This window comes from Cherax quadricarinatus, chromosome 55, assembly GCF_038502225.1.
Source record: "Cherax quadricarinatus isolate ZL_2023a chromosome 55, ASM3850222v1, whole genome shotgun sequence".
Taxonomy (NCBI): domain Eukaryota; kingdom Metazoa; phylum Arthropoda; class Malacostraca; order Decapoda; family Parastacidae; genus Cherax; species Cherax quadricarinatus.
This window is the reverse complement of record NC_091346.1, coordinates 23,038,791-23,058,841: the sequence shown is the minus strand read 5'-3', so window position 1 is coordinate 23,058,841 and position 20,051 is coordinate 23,038,791. Positions and strand designations below refer to the sequence as shown.

Sequence of the window (20,051 nt, the reverse complement as noted above, 5' to 3'; positions counted from 1 at the left end):
TACATACATCAAGCTTTCTCTTTGCTGTGGCAATGGAGTCTGTTGAACGCACTGTCAACTTTACATCTTTACTGGTAGTGGAAAGACGGACTTTAAGAATAGTCTCTTCTCCTTCTACACTTGCTTCTGTAAATTATTAACATACATTTGTTAATTTATATAACAGGAAAAATACGCAAAAATGCAGTATGCTGTGTTCCTCTATTGACTACGTTTCACCCACACAGTGGGCCTTATCAAGTCTTATTAAGTCAAACAAATTTACCTGAGCAGAGTACATGAGATAGAGAGCATAGTGACGTGAAGGGTTGGATTTGAGAAGGACCTGCAATGAATGGTCAAGTAGGTTCGTTGCTATGTAATATAATGAAGTTTCCTGGCTAGGGGTTCAGCTATGCTGTAAAAGCTGTTGTTCTGGTTGAGATTGTTGAATGTACAGATGAGTGATGATTCCAAGATCCTGTGACACTGTTTTCTGACCTGGCGATGAGTCTTGCTTGGTTGTGGAAGTTTTTGGTGTAAAACACAAGCATTTCTCAAATTGTCCTTTCTGCTTGTGTACTGGTATTCTGAAATGTGTGTTTGGAGATTGTTATATCTTGGAGATTGGTTATCCTGTGTTATTTAACTATTGTAAGAGAATATGATCATCACTTAATATTATAGCGCGAAAGTCCCCGTTTATAGCTAGAATAGAGACTTTCGGCGTTATATTATTATCTGTTAAAATATGTAAAAAATACCATGGTATTGTCCCTATTTTATTATTATTATTGTTAGGTAGGATTTCTTATGTATATAGAGCATAAGTCTCGGAACCATCTGGTGAATTGTTCAATTGTTTATGTCCGGCTGACTGATGTTTGGGTCAGGTGATCCACCTGACGACAGGTCAACAGACTGGCAGGTAGTCAGTCCACTCCCTGCTCTAGCCTTGACAACTGATCGTATATTGGCTCTCTTAGGGTGTACAGTTTGAATGGGTTTGAGAATTAGTCTCTAGAGCCGACTCAGTTTGTTCCTCATTGCTCTGAAAGATTCTTTTGATATTTATATTCTTGGTCAGTTCAGTAATCCATAGAGATACGTCTTCCCAGACAAACTCTTGCTTTCTACTTACTTTACGGACGGATTCAAAGGTCTTGTTGAATCTTGTACATTTTGTAGTTTGAGTTTACACCGTCTTGTTAAGACAAAGACGTAAATGTTAGTGAAGACTTAATTACAGGAAGAATAATTAATCTTCCTTATTAATGTGATATTTCCATGATTTTGAACTAAATGTATATTGTAAATTTATTGTACAAAGTATTAAGATATAATATTAGGTACAGAGAAAAGATAAAGTATTGTACTTAAATACTTTAATAAATTTGAATATTATTCTATGGAGTTTCCCAGTTGAAATTATTTCCCCTAGACTCTAAAATACCTTTAACTAACTCTGATCCCAAATCTTGTTGCCTATGTAGAAAATAGTAACAGACCACATTCTGAAGTTCTTTATAAAATTTCTTATTCGCAACAAGATGCAAGACTCATCACTAGAGAAGACAGTCAATGTTGTAAGATCTTGTACTGTACTCCAATCTTTCTTCTCAAATACTGTCAGAGTACTGTAAATGTATGCTTGTATACTGAACATAGGAAATGGGAGGGCTGGGGAAGGGGTGAAAGGTCAGGGAAGGGGGTAATCAGGTTTGATCCGAACAGAAGGGTACTCTGTATCCCTTGAATCAAGACCCCTTTACCAGCATCAATGCACACACCATAAGGGTAAACATGTTCAAAATTTAATGATGGGCATTACTAGAAATAATTTTGTCTACAGTTCCCCTCCCTCCTTTTTTTTTTTTTTCCACCACTGAATTTACAGGCTAAGAGTGACTAATTGAGATGGGATAAGATTCAAGGTGCATTGTGAGTCAAGACTGTGAAATGCCTTAGGTCCAGCTGAGAGGCAAGCGGCTGTGTGACAGATTTAAAAATCAATATTTGAATTTGTTTCATCTGGACTAAAAAATAAAAAAAAATTTACACTTTTGAATTCATAATTAGGAAAAAAAAAAAAAAAAAACAGATGGGAGTCTATTATGCTACCACCCCTCCCAGAGTGAGACCCAAAACAATTACAGATCCGCCATCACAAATCCGGCAATCAGACATCCAGTTCCATCAGTTATTCGGCACTAATTTTGGCTAGCATAATTTCAATTTTCCAGGGTTGCCACACCAACCTGCTGGTACTGTTTGGTGGTGCTACTTGCTGCATAAATCATTCCAATTTCTTTTTTTCCATTTAGTGTTATAACCTGCTTACTTTTTAGCCCTAGTCATGGTTCCAACGAATAAAAGAAATGCTTCTCGTTGTGGAAAGCACCTACACAGTACATTGTCCATTAAAAATACGGTGGCTTTGAAGCCACTGTCAGTTGCTATGAGCTGTCTCGTGATGCAGGGGAATATGCTTTATTATTACGCTAATATCAACACTACGGCTTATTTGCCTATTACAATTGATCTAATATGACATAATAAACAATACAAATAACATAAAAACACATTAAATACTCCAGAATGACTAATATTTGGAATAATACTGAGCAGTTTGACGGAAGTATGAAGAGGATATGGGATACAAGTACCATTCTCCTATCCCTGTCTTGGGGTCTTATATTAGAGAAAACGGAGTACAGCACAGGGCTGTGACATACACTCGTACTGCACCATGAAACTGAAACAAAAAAACTATTTTCTCTACATTATCACACATATCAGCATGTGTGTAGAAAACCTAGGGTAACCCAAAAAAGTCAGACAAAGTGGCTTATTTCTAGTACCTGGCTTGAGCTAGCCATATATGATTTTTGGTATACGTATATTCGAGTCCCAGCCAGGGTAGAAACATTGGGCATGTTTCTTTACACCTGTTGTCTATGTTCACCCATCAGTAAATGGGTAAGATAAGATTTCGTTCGGATTTTTAACCCCGGAGGGTTAGCCACCCAGGATAACCCAAGAAAGTCAGTGCGTCATCGAGGACTGTCTAACTTATTTCCATTGGGGTCCTCAATCTTGTGCCCCAGGATGCGGCCCACACCAGTCGACTAACACCCAGGTACCTATTCGCTGCTAGGTGAACAGGACAATAGTGTAAGGAAACGTGTCGAAATGTTTCCACCCGCCGGGAATCGAACCTGGGCCCTCCGTGTGTGAAGCAGGAGCTTTAGCCACCAGGCCACCGGGCCACCTGGGTGTTAGTGAACTGGTGTGAATCTTTTCCTGTGACAATGATCTAATTTGCCTGAAATGCTTAGCATACCAAGGGGCTTTCTATATAGTAGTATGTCACTGATGTCAGCTAGGCCCGTATACCACGTATATGTATATGTAGTAAATAAAAATATTATTATTATAATTATTATTTTCTCTCAGTTGTTTATTGGGCTATCTTAATAAAACTTGGGCAATGTATGATGGGAAGATGCTTCTTAATGCACACCAAAAATGAAAGAAATCAGACCATAAATAGTAGAGTTCACTTCTCAGCCATTAGCGGCCCCATAGCGGTATATTTTTGTATGGTTTTTATGGTTGTATTCTCGTTTTTTTGGTCTCATTTGACAGAATGGAAGATGTATTACAGAAATAGATGTGATTTTGATTGGTTTCATGACGAAAAGTACCTCGAAACTGAGCTCAAAGTAGTGGAAATGTTTTTTGCTGATGTTCAGTGAACTTTAAGTCAAGTAGGTTAATTTTATTAAGTGTATTCTAGCCTAATCACTCTGTAATCCGGCAAACTCAGTAATCCGGCACACTACAGGTCCCAACGATGCCGGATTTGTGATAAAGGACCTGTACCACCCAGAAACCTATTTACTGCTAAATGAACAAGGGCAACAAACGTAAGGAGACTTACTCAATGTCTACTCACTTGTGACTGAACCTGGGTTCTTCTAAAAAGAGTTGAAGTCATTACCACCAAGCTATGAGCCACCTAATCCTGAATACGATGCTGTACTATACTTTTTTAAAAAAAATTAACCTACGAACAGTGAACTATAGTCGTGTTTACTATAAGTAAATACACATGTAATACTTGCCTGCTTCATTTTCTCCATCTTTGTCAGGTGATCGTTGAAGGATGTTGAGTGGGTAAGAGAGGCAATAAACAGGTAGCTGGTACCTTGTTCCTAGCTCATCATAGCAATCAGTCAAGGCACCTGTAGTATTGAACACTATTACATCAACAGTTAATTCTGGCATGAAAAATTACTGGAGTAATAATTTAAAAAAAAGTGCTGAACCTTCATGGGCCATACAGTACTGCAGTTAGTGTATGTGTGTACACAGGGCCTATGATAGGGAGAGTTCAGCCAGTACATTAGTCTGGGGCCTGGTTGTGAATCTCTGAAGAGGCCCCATAGCCATAAAAGTGTTATTCTGATTTTTCATTTGATTTTTTTTTTTTTTTGGTAATTTCAACTATTTTTAGTAAAATAATTATGTAAAATTCACTTAGACTGAGGCCTCAGCCTACCTCCAAGGGCCCCAAAGCAATCTTGTTTCACCTTGCAAAATTTCTTTTGGAGGCTGTATGTACATGTGTGTGTGTGTGAGAGAAAACTTGACGGGGGTAGTGGATTTAGGGGTTATTAAAAGTGCAAAAAGTCATAGTTTGTGCAATAGGTTATTTATGTAAGAAAATCTAAGTGAACCTACTTCAAAGGTGGGACTGGCATTATTTTTTTTTTTAACACATTGGTCATTTCCCACTATGGCAGGATAACCCCAAAAAGAAGAAACATTTTCATCCTCATTCACTCCATCACTGTCTGGCCAGAGGCATGCCAACACTGAAATACTCTGCTTTTATAAAAACAGTGTATCATGCCAAGATAAAACCATGCCCATTACTAAATTTACTAACTGTAATATTATGTTTTGTACTACCTCACTGTTATCAATCTAACCCTTTCAGGGTTTCCGACGTACTAGTATGGCTTACGCACCAGGGTTATTGACGTACTAGTACGCGTAAATTCTAGCGCCTTCAAATCTAGCAAGAGAAAGCTGGTAGGCCTACATATGAAAGGATGGGTCTATGTGATCAGTGTGCACAGTATAAAAAAAATTCTGCAGCACACAGTGCATGAGAAAAAAAACTGTACTGTATTTTTTGTATGGTATTTATGGTTGTATTCTAGTTTTCCTGGTCTCATTTTATAGAATGGAAGACATATTACAGAAATTGAGATGATTCTGATTGGTTTCACAATGAAAAATACCTTGAAATTTAGCTTAAAGTAGCAGAAATGTTCGATTTTTGCTAAAGTTCAAAAGTAAACAAGTGCCATGCGTCCAATGCACATCAACTGGTGAGTCTAATATTCTTTCACAAGTGTGCTGATATTATTTATACCATTTCTATACTAATGTAGTAGTCTGCATAACAGTAAATCTTCTGTTTTTTGTGAGAAAAAAATTCAAAGTGGAAAGCAAAAGAAATGTAAGATGGGCCTGGGGACGTGACTAATGAAGAGATGAAATGTTATTTTAGTACTAGGAATGTATCTTGTTTATTCTGGACCCTATCTGGAAATTGGCATCTTTTGAAATTTGTGTGAAATTGGCAAAATTGCTAATTTCTGACCACTTTATTGGATAATTGGAATTGGTAAATGGGTGGTTTCTTGTACTCATTCGATAGAAAAAATGGAGTTCTAGTGAAATAGTTATGATTTTTTGTCGACAAGTACAGTGGAATTGGCCAAAAATAGGGCTCAAAGTGGGCGACATCACTAATGTGTAAACATCGTCGAGACCACTAACTTCGTGAGAACATAATTCCCTAAGTTTTCCCTCAGATTTCATACTTTTGGTGTCATTATGATCAGGAAAATATTCTCTATCTTTTCATAAGAAAAAATCATTTTTTTTTTCCGAAAAATTTTCGACCTTGAGAACAAGTTTAGGAGAGGTCCTCTCCTAAACTTCAATTTCCTAACTTTTACATCAATATGCAATTCAACAAGTTGGCCATCTCCCACCGAGGCAGGGTGACCCAAAAAGAAAAACCCCCATAAAGAAAATACTTTCTACATCATTCAACACTTTCACCTCACTCATACATAATCCCTGTTTTTGCAGAGGCACCCAGATATAACAGTTTAGAAGCATATATGTATAAAGATATACAGTGGACCCTCGACCAATGATATTAATCCGTTCCAGAGAGCTTGTCCTTAGCCGAATTAATTTTCCCCATGAGAAATAATGGAAATCCAATTAATCCGTTCCAGACAGCCAAAAGTATCAAAAAATTTTTTTTTTTTTTTCATGAAATATACATTTCCCTACAAAGAAAACAATGAGATATGCACAATAACTACATAAATAAATGCTAAAATGACACTTACCTTTACTGAAGATTATTGATGAGTGATGAGACCTTTTTCTTGAACACTCTGGGATTTTCAGAGTGATACATGAATAAAGGTTTCACTTTGCAATCCCCACTAGCATTACAACAAAACATGAGAGTTAGCCTGTCTTTCATAGGCTTGTGTCCTGGGAGTGCCTTTTCCTCCTGAGTAATGTAGGTCCTGTTTGGCATTTTCTTCCAGAACAGGCCTGTTTCGTCACAATTGAACACTTGTTGGGGGTTGGAATTTTTCAGCTTTGCCATGCCTTATCACACTGTGTATGCCACTATGATTCTTAAATCTCTCAAACCAACCTTTGCTGGCCTTAAATTCACCAATATGAGCACTAGTTCCAGGATTTTTTCCTGTTCACCTGCGTGTTGGTGGACTGGTGTGGGTCGCATCCTGGGGGACAAGATTAAGGACCCCAATGGAAATAAGTTAGACAGTCCTTGATGACTCGCTAACTTTCTTGGGTTATCCTGGGTTGCTAACCCTCTGGGGTTAATTGTTTCTCGTTAAGCCGCACCAACAACACTCTCTCCACATCTTCGAGTAGTACAGCTGACGGCAGTGCAGCAACAGCTGATGGTGGTGCAGCAGCAGCAGCTGATGGTGGTGCAGCAGCAGCTGACGGTGGTGCAGCAGCAGCTGATGGTGGTGCAGCAGCAGCTGATGGTGGTGCAGCAGCAGCTGATGGTGCAGCAGCAGCTGACGGTGGTGCAGCAGCAGCTGATGGTGCAGCAGCAGCTGACGGTGGTGCAGCAGCAGCTGAGGGTGGTGCAGCAGCAGCTGAGGGTGGTGCAGCAGCAGCTGACGGTGGTGCAGCAGCAGCTGACGGTGGTGCAGCAGCAGCTGACGGTGGTGCAGCAGCAGCTGACGGTGGTGCAGCTGACCGTGGTGCAGCAGCAGCTGACCGTGGTGCAACAACAGCTGACGGTGGTGCAACAGCAGCTGACCGTGGTGCAGCAGCAGCTGACCATGGTACAGCAGCAGCTGATGGTGGTGCAGCAGCAGCTGACTGTGGTACAATAGTAATTCGATAGTATTTCTCACCCTTTTTACCACAGGGTTGGCACTAGAAACTTTCTTTGGGCCCATGGTGGCTTAATTAGCAGTTACAAGCACTAAAAACAATGGAATAATACAAAATGTATCGCATATGTGAGTGGAACCGTCCACCCTAGCTTGTAAACAATGGCACACTAGCTGAAGGCAGGGCAGCTGAGGCGCTCAGGCTGGACGGACAGGCAGACGCGTTCAGGACGAATGTTGTTACCCGAATATTGGTCGAGCCAATATTTTTACGCAGAAACGCATCGTTAGACGATTTTATTGTTAGACGATGCCATCGTTGGTCGAGGGTCCATCATATAACATATCCCTCCAAACTGCCAATATTCCAAACCCCTCCTTTAAAGTTCAGGCATTGTACTTCCCATTTCCAGTACTCAAGTCCAGCTATATAAAAACTGGTTTCCCTAAATCCCTTCACTAAATACAGTATTACCCTGCTCACACTCCATCAGCTCGTCAGGTCCCAAAAACCACTCGTCTCCATTCACTCCTATCTAACACACTCACGCACACTTGCTGGAAGTCCAAGCCCCTCGCCCATAAAACTTCCTTTACCCCTCCCTCCATAACCTGTGCCAATATAGAGTAAGAATTAGGATTAGTCTGCCTGCAATGCCTAGGCATGCTAGTGGCTTTCTTTGTAATTAATATTTTATAATACGTAAACCAAACATTGTAAGCTTTGCAAGGAAATAAACATTTTAATTTTAACTACAGTTCAAAAACTGAAACACATCTCCACCTCTCCTTCAGAGCACAGGCACTGTAATTCCCACCTCCAGGACTCGAGTCCAGCTAACCGGTTTCCCTGAATCCCTTCATAAATGTTACTTTGCTCACACTCCAACACTATGTCAAGTCATAAAAACCATTTGCCTCCACTTTATCTTATCTAATATGCTCACTCATCCTTGCTGGAAGTCTAATCCCCTCGTACACAAAACTTCCTTTAGCCACTCCCTCCAACCTTTCCTAGGATGACCCCTACCCTGCCTTTCTTCCACTACAGATTGACACACCCTTCAAGTCATTCTATTTTATTCTATCCTCTCTAAATATCCAAACTACATCAACAACCCCTCCTCAGCCCTCTGGATAATACTTTTAGAAACTCCACAGCTTCTCCCATTCTCCAAACTACAGATTCTCTGCATAGTATTCACATTGCCCTCAGACATGACATCACTGCCTCCAGCCTTCTCTTTGTTGAAATATTCACCACCCATGCTTCACACCCATATAAGAGTATTGGTACCACTATATACTTATACATTCCCCATCCTTCGTCTCCACAGACTCCTCAGTGCACCACTCGACTTTTCCCCTTCATCAATTCTATGGTTCACCTTGTCTTCATAGACCCATTTGCTAACAAGTCAGCTCTCAAATATATGAACACATTCACTTCCTCCATACTCCCTTCCTCCAATCTGATATCCACGGTTTCATTACCCATTTTTTTTTATTATTCTCATCACCTCATTCTTTCCTGTGTTCACTTTCAACTTCCTTCTACACACCCTCCCAAATTCGTTTACCTCTGCAACTTCTCTTCAGAATCTCCTGAAAGTGTCATCAGCTAAAAGCTACTGTGACAACTCCCACTTTGTGTTAGATTCTTTATCTTTTAAATCCACACCTCTTCCCAACACCTGAGCATTCACTTTTCTTTCTAACCCCATCTATAAACATACTGAGCAACCATGGTGACATCACACATCCCTGTCTCAACATATTTTCACTGTTCATTAACCCTTAAACTGTCCAAGCAGATCTACGTTTACATGCGTAGTGCTCCAAAAGTAGATCTACGTTTCTTTTACATATTTTCAAATACAAAAAACGTAGATCAAAGTTTTTTACACGTTTTCAAGTGTAAAAAAAAAAAGATCTACTTTTTTTTTTACATACTTTCAAATGTTGAAAAAACGTAGATCTACGTTTGGACAGTTTAAGGATTAAGATAAACCAGATGCTGTTGTGGCATTCTGCAATATACTGAACACAGAACATTTTTGTTATGAATTCTCTTTGGAGATGATTAGCACATGCAGGATGCAATTCTCTGAGAGAATGTCAATCAATACCATCACTTATTGGCTTTTATTAGATTTAAATGTTTAGCAGCAAATCCCATGCCTATCAAAATATCCTACAGTATAACAAAATCTATCATACATATACTGGACAGTATTTTGCTATGCTATAGGTATGGATATACAGTGCTGTACCCTGCTGGAGAAGGAAGGTTTAAGCTTGTCAAGGTCCCTCAACCAAAAGATGAGACATGTCTATGCAGCCACCCATTCAGTTACTACATAGACAATGTTGCTTATCCTGACTGACCCTAACATCATGGACCATGGACACCCTCATGTCAAATCAAATCAAGTTTATTCTCTATAAAGATTACAATGTGGGGTTTACATATTACAGGATATTGTGTGGTTTACATATTATAATTACAGAGAGGGCCACTATCACACCTAGCATGACTAGGCATTTTGGGCAGACTAAGATTAATTCAAAACTCTATAATGGTACAGATTAAGGAGCATATTGGTATTAAAGCTAAGTAACCACATTACAGTTCGCAAATTTAGCAATGTGAATGGTTTTGTTTTGGTACAATACATAGTTTCTAGTTAAGATTTGCTAGGTAATAGTTGTATTACATATTTCTATGTTTATAGTCAATTGGGTGAGTGTAGGTGCGAATTGTGGGGAATCACAGATATCGAGGGGAGGTCTAGGTTGTGTTTTTTGTGTGTGAGATACAAGAGAATAGGCAGTTTTCACGTAGTTAGCTGACAGTGGGGAGTGTCAGGGAGATAAGATATTTTTAACCCTTTGACTGTCGCGGCCGTATATATACGTCTTATGTCCTGGTGTTGCAAAATTTAAAAAAAAAAGTTTACAAATCGGCGATTTCGCCCGCTTTGAGCCCTATTTTTGGCTAATTCCATTGTTCCAGTCGCCCAAACTCATAGCTATTTCTTTAGAACTCCATTTTTTCTATCGATTGAGTACAAGAAACTGCCCATTTACCGATTTCAACTACCTAATAATGTGGTCAGAAATTTGCAATTTGGCCAATTTCACGAAAACTAAAAAATATGACAATTTCAAAATAAGGTCCAGAATGAACAATGCAGACATTCCTGGCTCTAAAATAACATTTTCTTTGCTCATCAGTCGTGTTTCCAGGCCCCTCTGATATTACTCTTGCTTTCTATTTTGAATTTTTATTCAAACAAAAAATTGAAGACTTACTATTATGCAGACTACTGCAATACTGTAATAATTGTATAAATAACATCAACCCATTCATGACTGCATATTAGAATGGCTAGTTGGACATTTACTGGAAAATGGCATCATTTGCTTACTTTTGAACATTGGCAAAAATCAAACATTTCCCCTACTTTGAGCTCCATTTCTAGGTTCTTTTTATAGTAAAATCAATCAAAATCATCTCTATTTCTATAATATGTCTTCCATTCTATCAAATGAGACCAAGAAAACGAGAATACAACCATAAATACTATACGAAAATAGACCACAAAGTCGGCATTTTAATTAAAAAAAAAACGGTCGGAGTTTTTTTTTCTCATTATGCACTGCGTGCTCCAGGATTTTTTTTATATGGTGCACACTGACCACACAGACCCATTCTCTCACATGTAGGCCTACCAGCTTTCTCCTGCTTGATTTGAAGCCGCTAGAATTTATGAGTATATATACGTCAAACACGGTACCTCGTAAGACGTATATATACGGCCGCGACAGTCAAAGGGTTAAACGGTAGTCTTGAAGTGATGAATGTGTCTGCAGTGCTAGTTTTCAGGTAGGGTGTTCCAGATTTTAGGCCCCTTTATGTACATTAAAATTTTTGTATAGGTTTAGCCGGACATGGGGAACGTCATAGTGTTTGTGTCTGGTGTTATGCCTGTGGGTCCTGTTACAACTATCAAGAAAGTGTTTTAGGTCAGGGTTAATGTTGGAAGTTAAGGTTCTGTAAATGTAGGTTGCACAGTAGTAAGTATGGATGTTCTGAACAGTAAGTTTAGATCTATGAAGAGTGGGGGGGGGGGTTCCCTGGGATTGGATTGTATGATTATTCTTACTGCAGCTTTTTGTTGGGTTATTACTGACTTTAGGTGTATTGCTGCAGTTGATCCCCAGGCACAAATAGCATAGGTGAGGTAGGGATAGATGTGTGAATGGTATAGTGTGAGAAGGGCAGATTGTGGTACGTAGTAACGTATCTTGGAGAGGATCCCAACCCTTTTGGATACTTTTTTTTTTGTTGTGTGTTGGATATGGATATGGTATGGATAATTTTTTCATAGCCAGCACATCAACATTATCTGGCCAGCTCTGTGGCAAGTGTAACAGAAATCATATGCCAAAACTGTAACACACTCAGATTTTTGTTAAGGAGAATCCTGCACTAGCTTATTTCTCTTCATTTCATTTTTTCTGAAAACTTTAATTTCACTTAAAATCACTGAAGCAATTGAAAATCTAAAAAAACACTCCAATCTACTTTTTTCTTCACAGGTTTCTTCTAGTCTCATAAGTGCCAAAAGCTCACTATTTTCTTATAAATAACTTTTCTAAGAGTATGTCAGATCTCCATATCCTTCACAAGCATATTCTCATTGTCAAAGAAGATGTCTACTTTTTCACACAACGGATAATACAGAAAAAGATCTGATAAGTTATGATTTTTGTTAGAAACATGGTGTATTAAAATGGCTGTATCATAAGAACCCTTCCTGTATGCCCTAAAACATGGAAATATCCATCCAAATATTTATGCTTATAAAGCACTTTGAGGGAGAACTAGGGTAGACAACCAACAGTGGTAAAGAATGCTTGATTTTTTCTAAACACCAAAGTAAAAAAAAAAAAAATTAGAGGATAATGCAAAGAATTTTTAATTTTCAACCAAAAAACAAACAATTGTGTTTACTGCTAAAACTGACATACGTACGTACATGTGCGCGAGCATGTGCATATAATACACACACACTTACATCACTTGTCTAGTTCTTGCTCCCAGATCCTATTATAACACTGCAATCTGAGGAATACCATGCTGGAATGTTATGATAATACTCACCATTAGGAAGTGTTATATTTGCTCCATCAATAATAGCTTGCGCCAAGTCATAATCTTTATTTTCAATGGCCAGTGCTGCAGCTTTCAGTGCATCCCATATCTCACGACGGCCCTCAAAGGCAGGGGCTGTGTCCCAAAATTCATCCCTCTTGCTGCGTACTTGGCCCTCCGTCAGTGGCATATCGGACTTCCATCTGATCCTCTCGTGCCGCAAAGGGACATTCTTTCCTATTGATGTACCACCTGAAGTTAGAAAAACTTGCTGTTTTATTGTAAATGTTCTTGTTTATTTATACTCCCTTTGTACGATAAAAGATTTTCTCTTATTTTGCAATATATCAAGAAAACTTTTATTTAGTGATGTGTCAAGTAATATTTTACTAAATTAAATAACTAAAATTAAGAAGAAAGTTTGCCATACAAAAAAAATATTTATTAAAAAGTAGTTTCCTATGTAGTAAAATACTTTTCTACCTCACCTCAAACATGCATTTTAACTTCAAAAGTTCATATGATAGCATTAAGATAAACTCATAACTTAGGTGATAGTTACCCACTGCAAAAAACTGCTAAGAATTATATAAAACACAAGTAACCCACATATAGGACACACACTTATGACGTTTCAATCCAACTTGGACAACTGACTAGTTAACGGTACAAGTCAGACCAAAATGTCAGCATACATTTCAGTCTCATATGTAGGTTATCTGCGTATGTTAAGTCACATTGTTGTGCTTTTTTATTATGTATTAAAGACTATATGAACTTTCACCTTTGCTTCCTTCAATAATTCAGGTCATACATTACGTCAAAACTTAGCAATATATGCATATGCCACTATCTATCAACCACTGTCTAGGACTTTGTTAATGACAAGCCACCAGGGGCTTGTGAATGATCCATCCATTTTGTTTGAAAATTTTTTACCATGTATATTGTAAACTAAGACAGTCCTTTCTTTGATGACATCAACAGCAGATCATTACTCTCAGGTAATAGCTATTATTTCTTGCAATTTTTTCTAAATTGTAGATTGGCAAGTCTGAAGTTGCTATGACTTAGCCACATTAGAAATCTTGAAAGAAACAATAATTTACGTAGTTTCCACTGTTAAACTTGATCTGTGGCAAGTCTTTTAGATATGTTCTACATCCTTGAACACAGTACAGAAGGTGGGGAACATATAGGATACCTGTAAAGTTAATAGGCTATTTCCATGTCCCTACATTCAGAGGTACATTTGAAAAATTGATATGACCTCTTCCTGCACAATTGGTGGACAATAAAATCGATGCCCCTTTCTACAGCCATAAATAGCAAAATTATCCATATGTATTGTTGAATACTACATACTGTACACAGCTTAACATTTTTCTATACAGAATATAATTTGCCTACCTTTAGACCATTTGTGAAGTTCACGAATGTCATTATGCCTGGTGGTAATAATAATGCTTTCAACTTTTAAATAAACCTTAGTATCATCCTCATATTTAGTGATTTGGTTTGAGTTTCTTGTCACAGATATACTGTAAATTACTAACACAGACAGACCTCAGCATGTATCCTTGCAGAATTCCATTCAAACATTATTTCAACAAGACTTTACTTAATTTAGGATGACTATGCTTCCCTATGTCTGAATTTTCCATGCCAGTCTTGTGTGACAATCAAATGACTTCAAAAATGCATTATTCAATACATCAAATGAAAAGTGTAATCTGTCATTCAGACCAAACCACTTATTTTTTTTTTTTACATTAAAACCTTTAGATGCAATGAAATAAAAGTATATCTTGGATTGAATACATATGGGCAATGGGTTAACTCACTTTAAACAGTGCACAATGCTTTTGCAGTGTGGTAACCTAGTCAATACTGCAGCCTCCTGGTGTATACCAGAAACCAATTCACCTGCACAGTGAACCCTTAGTCACTATGTGGCATTACACTAAGTGAACATGAAATCACAGGCTCTGGCACAGCAACTTTAATGAATACTAGTGTGTACTACAGTACGTACTATGTACTTGCCTGTTGTGGCAAATGGCTGAACTCGTGATTAATTCATGGCTAAATACTACAATGAGTGCACAAACTATTTTCAGGTTATGCCTATTTTACTTCCGGTGTACTACTGTCGAAAGTCTTAACACAATTGTTCCCATGATGGCTAACAGTACTCTCTGGTTGTGCTGATTCTATTTGGGTATGTTTACAGAATCCTTCAAGAATGCTGGTACCTAGCACCTAACAAGCCTATTTTATTTTTTTAATTGCATGGGTAGCCTGCGTAATGTGTTTCATGTTCTTCATGGTACACAAGCTCAATAATTAAATGGCAGAAGCAATAAGTTTTCATTGGCAGACTGTACCCTAAATTGTTTATATTTTTATTCTTCACAAACTGGTATATTCTAGTTTCAATATCTGCCATCTCTCATTGTGAACTTAAATTTTCATTACAATTTTGCTTTACTTTACCAGTGTAAAGGTACAGTAAACTGTAAATAACTATGGTAATTTCATGTGTTTACTTCTTCAAAATTCCTGCAAACATTGGGCTGCATTCTAACCAAGAAAACCCTGACTCGAACTTACCAAATCTCAGCAGCATTGTGTCCCTCCCATCGAATACTGAAATAAATATAAAAAGGAACTCCTGCATAAAATTTCAGCTTGAAAGCTCTTAAAGACAAAGCACATTCCACCAAACTTAAGTCACACCAGCTTTCTTGGTAATATTACTATCATAGGTACTGAAAAAAAGTCTCGTTACACGTCTACTAATCAAAACAATGTGTATAAATGTAAATCAACTGACTTTGCAGAGGTGGGCAGTCTGGAGAAAGAAACTTCTAGAGAATAAATATACTACTGGAAATGCAGTGTGCACTATGACTTATATTTCCAAGAAAACAAATCAGATGAGATATTGGCAGATAATAGCAAACCAAATCCTGCTTAATCCACCATGTGAAGGTTTAAAAAGTTTTGACTACTCAGAAATTAGTTAAAATCTCAGATCTAGTTAACAATAGATAGCTTTTTTTTTTTTTTTTTTTTTTTTTTTAAACCAAGCAGCTGAGAGGGGCATGAGAAAAGGGAAGGGAGAAGGAAAAGGAAGGAAGAGAAATAGAAATCATGTGGGAGCACAGATAGAGTCCAGCAAGTTTAGGGTTGCAAATTCTTAATGGCTTTCAATATAAAAGATCTTGAGCATTTTAGCAAGGACAAAGAGGCATTCTGTGGTCATAATCTGTGCTATGTTTTATTTGCTGCAAATCTATATATATGGCCTTTTAATAAATTTTTATTTAAAAGTCCATATAGTCTAAATGGCAACTGCAGTAACAATGTATCAACCCTTATTTACTGGTGGGTGTTCTATACACAAAGTTTGATAAGTGTCAAGGCAGAACAATCTCTCTCCTAGAGTTTGTCAGTTAATTAAACTGACTTTATGGAACAGCTCTGGTTTCTTCCACTACACCATCTCTTGCTAAACACATTGGCCCAGTACTGATTATTCAACAGTCCACTCACTCACTGCAGCCTTATGCTTCTGCACACTTCGTCCTCATTCTTTCTCTCTCACCCCTTCCACTCCCCACCTGTAGGTGTTAAGACCAACTGCACTTCTGCAGATTAAATTATACAATATGTTCTGGAATATAAATGGGAAAATGTATTCCAAGTTTAGTTCTATTTATGGTGGTTTGTTATTCTACATACAGTACAGTATATACTAATTTTTTAGCATCCAGAGATGCATATTCTGCCCACCAGCCACAAATGATTTCAGTCCACAAGATATCACTTCAATTTTAAATGTACAGTATAACTTATGCTATAGTGTACATAAAATATTTACCAAGCCATGTGAAATTAAGTCTGAAAATTTTTAAATCATCAGGATTTCGTTTTTACACTGCATTGTAACTGGCAGAAACAGTTAATTTTAGCTTTTTATAAGATTTAATAGATTACTGAACTAGTTTAATAATTGCTGGTCATATTCAGTTAAGTTTGGCTAGGCAAGTTTAGATTAAGACTAAACAAGTTCTGTCATATTACGAAATGTATGTTAGGTTTGAGGATTATGCTAAATTTAATAAGGTTAGTAACTGCCATTAAATAAATTTAATACTGAATTATACACAGGTAGAATGCATCTACATACAAGCCTTTATCAATACATCACTTCGTAAAGAAGAAAAACTAATTCACAGTCCATCATGCCCTATGTACCAAGCCAGGTTATAATGTCTCTAGCTTATGCATTGTCAGCATGTTACCATTACAGAATAAAATTTCTTGTCATTTAAAAAACTACTACAAATGAGTACAGTCATATCCCGCTTTAAGTCATTTTAACTTGCTTCAAATTCACCTTTACATCATTTTTCTAGAATAAATTTCAGTCGAGTGAACATCATTACATCCAACTTTACGTCACTCAGCAACGTCATCCATGTCATAATTTTTTATGTTTATTCTTTAAAAAAAAATGACAAATGTGTTTTTAGTGTTCTTTAAGATGGAGCAATAGTTATATTCTTTCACAAGTTATTTACTTTAGTTTTACGGTGTTTGTCATGATTTTTAAGGTATTATGTCCAGTTTGTGTCAAAAACCAGGTTATGTCATGGCTCTTGGAACCAATTAATGATGTAAGGCAGGGTATGACTGTGCTTTGTATATTTATACTGCTTGTATACATGAAAAAGCAAATTCTTCAAATACTATTTATCTCATGTGTTATCTCCAATTATTACAACAGTGTTCAATAAATCAACTGAAGAAAAACTCTTCATTAACAATTAACCCTTAAACTGTCCAAATGTAGATCTACGTTCACGTGCGTAGCCCTCCGACCTTGATTTTCCCCATTTGAAAGCATGTAAAAAAACGTAGATCTACGTTCGGAGCCTGCCGCATGTCAACATATATCTACGTTTGGACAGTTTAAGGGTTAAACCAGCAAGAGTTACACCAATTTACAAAAATGGCGACCCACCAGAAGTCAATAATCACTAGTCAATTTCAAACTTTTCTTCACTGTTTGAACTCTTTGAAAAGATATTATACAGACATATATAGGAGGCTGGAGGCATTGGAGATGTCGTGTCTAAGGGAAATGTGTGGTGTAAATATTATGCAGAGAATTCATAGTGTGGAAATTGGGAGGAAGTGTGGAGTTACTAAAAGTATTAGTCAGAGGGCTGAAGAGTGGTTGTTGAGGTGGTTTGGTCATCTAGAGAGAACGTAACAAAGTAGAATGACTTGGAGAGCACATAAATCTGTAGGGGAAGGAAGGTGGGACAGGGCGTCATCCTCGAAAAGATGGGAGGGAGGGGGTAAAGGAGGTTTTGTGGGCGAGGGGCTTTGACTTCCAGCAAACGTGAGTGTGTGTGTTAGGAGTGAATAGAAACTAGTGGTTTTTGGAACCTGACAAGCTGATGGAGTGTGAGTAGGGTAATATTTTGTGAAGGGATTTAGCTGGACTTGAGTCCTGGAAATGGGGAAGTACAATGCCTGCACTTTAACCCTTTGACTGTTTTGGTCATATATATATGTCTTATGCGCCACTGTTTCTGACGTATATATACGCGTAAATTCTAGCGGCTTCAAATCAAGCAGGAGAAAGCTGGTAGGCCTACATGAGAGAGAATGGGCCTGAGTGGTGGGTGTGCACCCTGTGAAAAAAGTCTGGGACTCCATGGTGCATTGTGGGAACGCCATCTTGGTAGTCCATTTTCACCATGCCTCGCAGTAAGAAGTACCTCACTCCTCGGCGGATTGGAGATCTTTTGTTCCCAAGTGATAGCTCTAACAGCGATGAAAGTGTCAGTGAAAGTGAATTCCAGGGTTTTCAAGCGGGTGTGACAGAAAACAGTGCCCAGGATAACGTAATTAGTGATGAAAACCCAGATGACCCACGACCTTCCACCTCTGGTGCTGGGCCGGCTCGTTCACGTTCACCTGTACCAGGACGAAAGAGGAAACTACAGTGGTCCCTCGCTTTTCATAGTTTTCGGGAATCATAGATTTCGCAAATCATAGGGATATTTTCGTATAAACATGGGCTCGCTTTTCATAAGTTGACTCACGAGTAGTAGTTCGTCCGGGACGCATACCCATGGTGTGAGCCGGGGCGGCAGCCAGTCTGGCATTGTTTACCAGTGAGCGAAGGTCCCCTCACGTGCTCCAGCGAAATATTTCATAATATTCCATTTATTTTAGTGCTTGCAAGTACTAAATAAGCTACCATGGCTCCAAAGAAAGCTCCTAGTGCCAAGCCTGTGGTAAAGAAGGTGAGAAATACGATTGAATTTAAGAAAAACATCACTGAACAATTTGATAGTGGCGTACGTGTGGGCGAACTGGCCAGGATGTATAACAAATCCCGTACAACCATATCTTCCATTATAGCCAAGAAAAAGGAAATCAAGGATGCTGTTGTTGCAAAGGGGGTAAATATGCTGACAAAAATGAGATCACCAGTACTCGAAGAGGTTGAGAAGTTATTATTGGTGTGGATAAATGAGAAACAATTAGCAGGAGATACTCTTATGACTTCGATTATTTGTGAAAAGGCTAGGCAGTTGCACAACGATCTGGTAAAGAAATTGCCTGAAAATAGTGGTGATGTGAGTGAATTTAAGGCCAGCAAAGGTTGGTTTGAGAGATTCAAGAACTGTACTGGCATACACAGTGTGGTAAGGCATGGTGAGGCTGCCAGTCTGGACCACAAGGTGGCTGAAAAATATGTGCATGAATTCAAGAAGTACATAGAGGCTGAAGGACTGAAACCTGAACAAATGTTCAATTGTGACGAAACAGGCCTCTTTTGGAAGAAAATGCCAAAGAGGACCTTCATTACACAGGAGGAAAAGGCAATGCCAGGACACAAGCTTATGAAAGACAGGCTGATGCTAATGTTCTGTGCTAATGCTAGTGGGGATTTCAAAGTGAAGCCATTACTAGTGTACCATTCTGAAAATCCCAGTGTTCAAGAAAAACAATGTTATGAAGAGTAAATTGTGTGTGTTTTGGAAATCTAATAGTAAGGCATGGGTCACGAGGGAAATTTTCGTCGAGTGGTTCAATGAAGTGTTTGGCCCTAGTGTGAAGAATTACCTCCTGGAAAAGAAATTGGATCTCAAGTGCCTGCTAGTAATGGACAATGCACCTGCTCATCCTCCAAACTTGGATGACCTAATTCTCGAGGAGTTTGGGTTCATCACAGTAAAGTTCTTGCCCCTGAATACCACTCCTCTCCTCCAGCCCATGGACCAGCAGGTCACTGCAAACTTTAAAAAACTCTACACCAAAGCAATGTTTCACAGGTGCTTGAGTGTGACCACAGACACTCACTTGACCCTAAGAGAATTTTGGAGAGAACACTTCAG

The 20,051-nt window shown here is 38.3% G+C and overlaps 1 protein-coding gene across 5 annotated transcripts in view; it reads right to left on the bottom strand.

Annotated features, from left to right (window-relative positions):
* The window catches only part of LOC128698989 (ubiquitin domain-containing protein 2), a 44,390-nt gene that overhangs the window by 6,688 nt on the left and 17,651 nt on the right, over positions 1-20,051 (bottom strand). The window contains exons 2-5 of one of the 5 annotated variants that reach the window (XM_053791489.2): positions 15,238-15,273; positions 12,634-12,876; positions 4,107-4,226; positions 8-126 (exon numbers count right to left, since the gene is read on the bottom strand). In XM_053791489.2, coding sequence (XP_053647464.1) covers positions 8-126; positions 4,107-4,226; positions 12,634-12,876; positions 15,238-15,273 — 518 coding nt within the window. Of the gene's footprint in view, positions 1-7; positions 127-268; positions 570-4,106; positions 4,227-12,633; positions 12,877-15,237; positions 15,274-20,051 lie in introns of those variants that run through there. The other 4 variants (XM_053791490.2, XM_070096933.1, XM_053791492.2 and 1 more) reach the window with 4 other exon arrangements.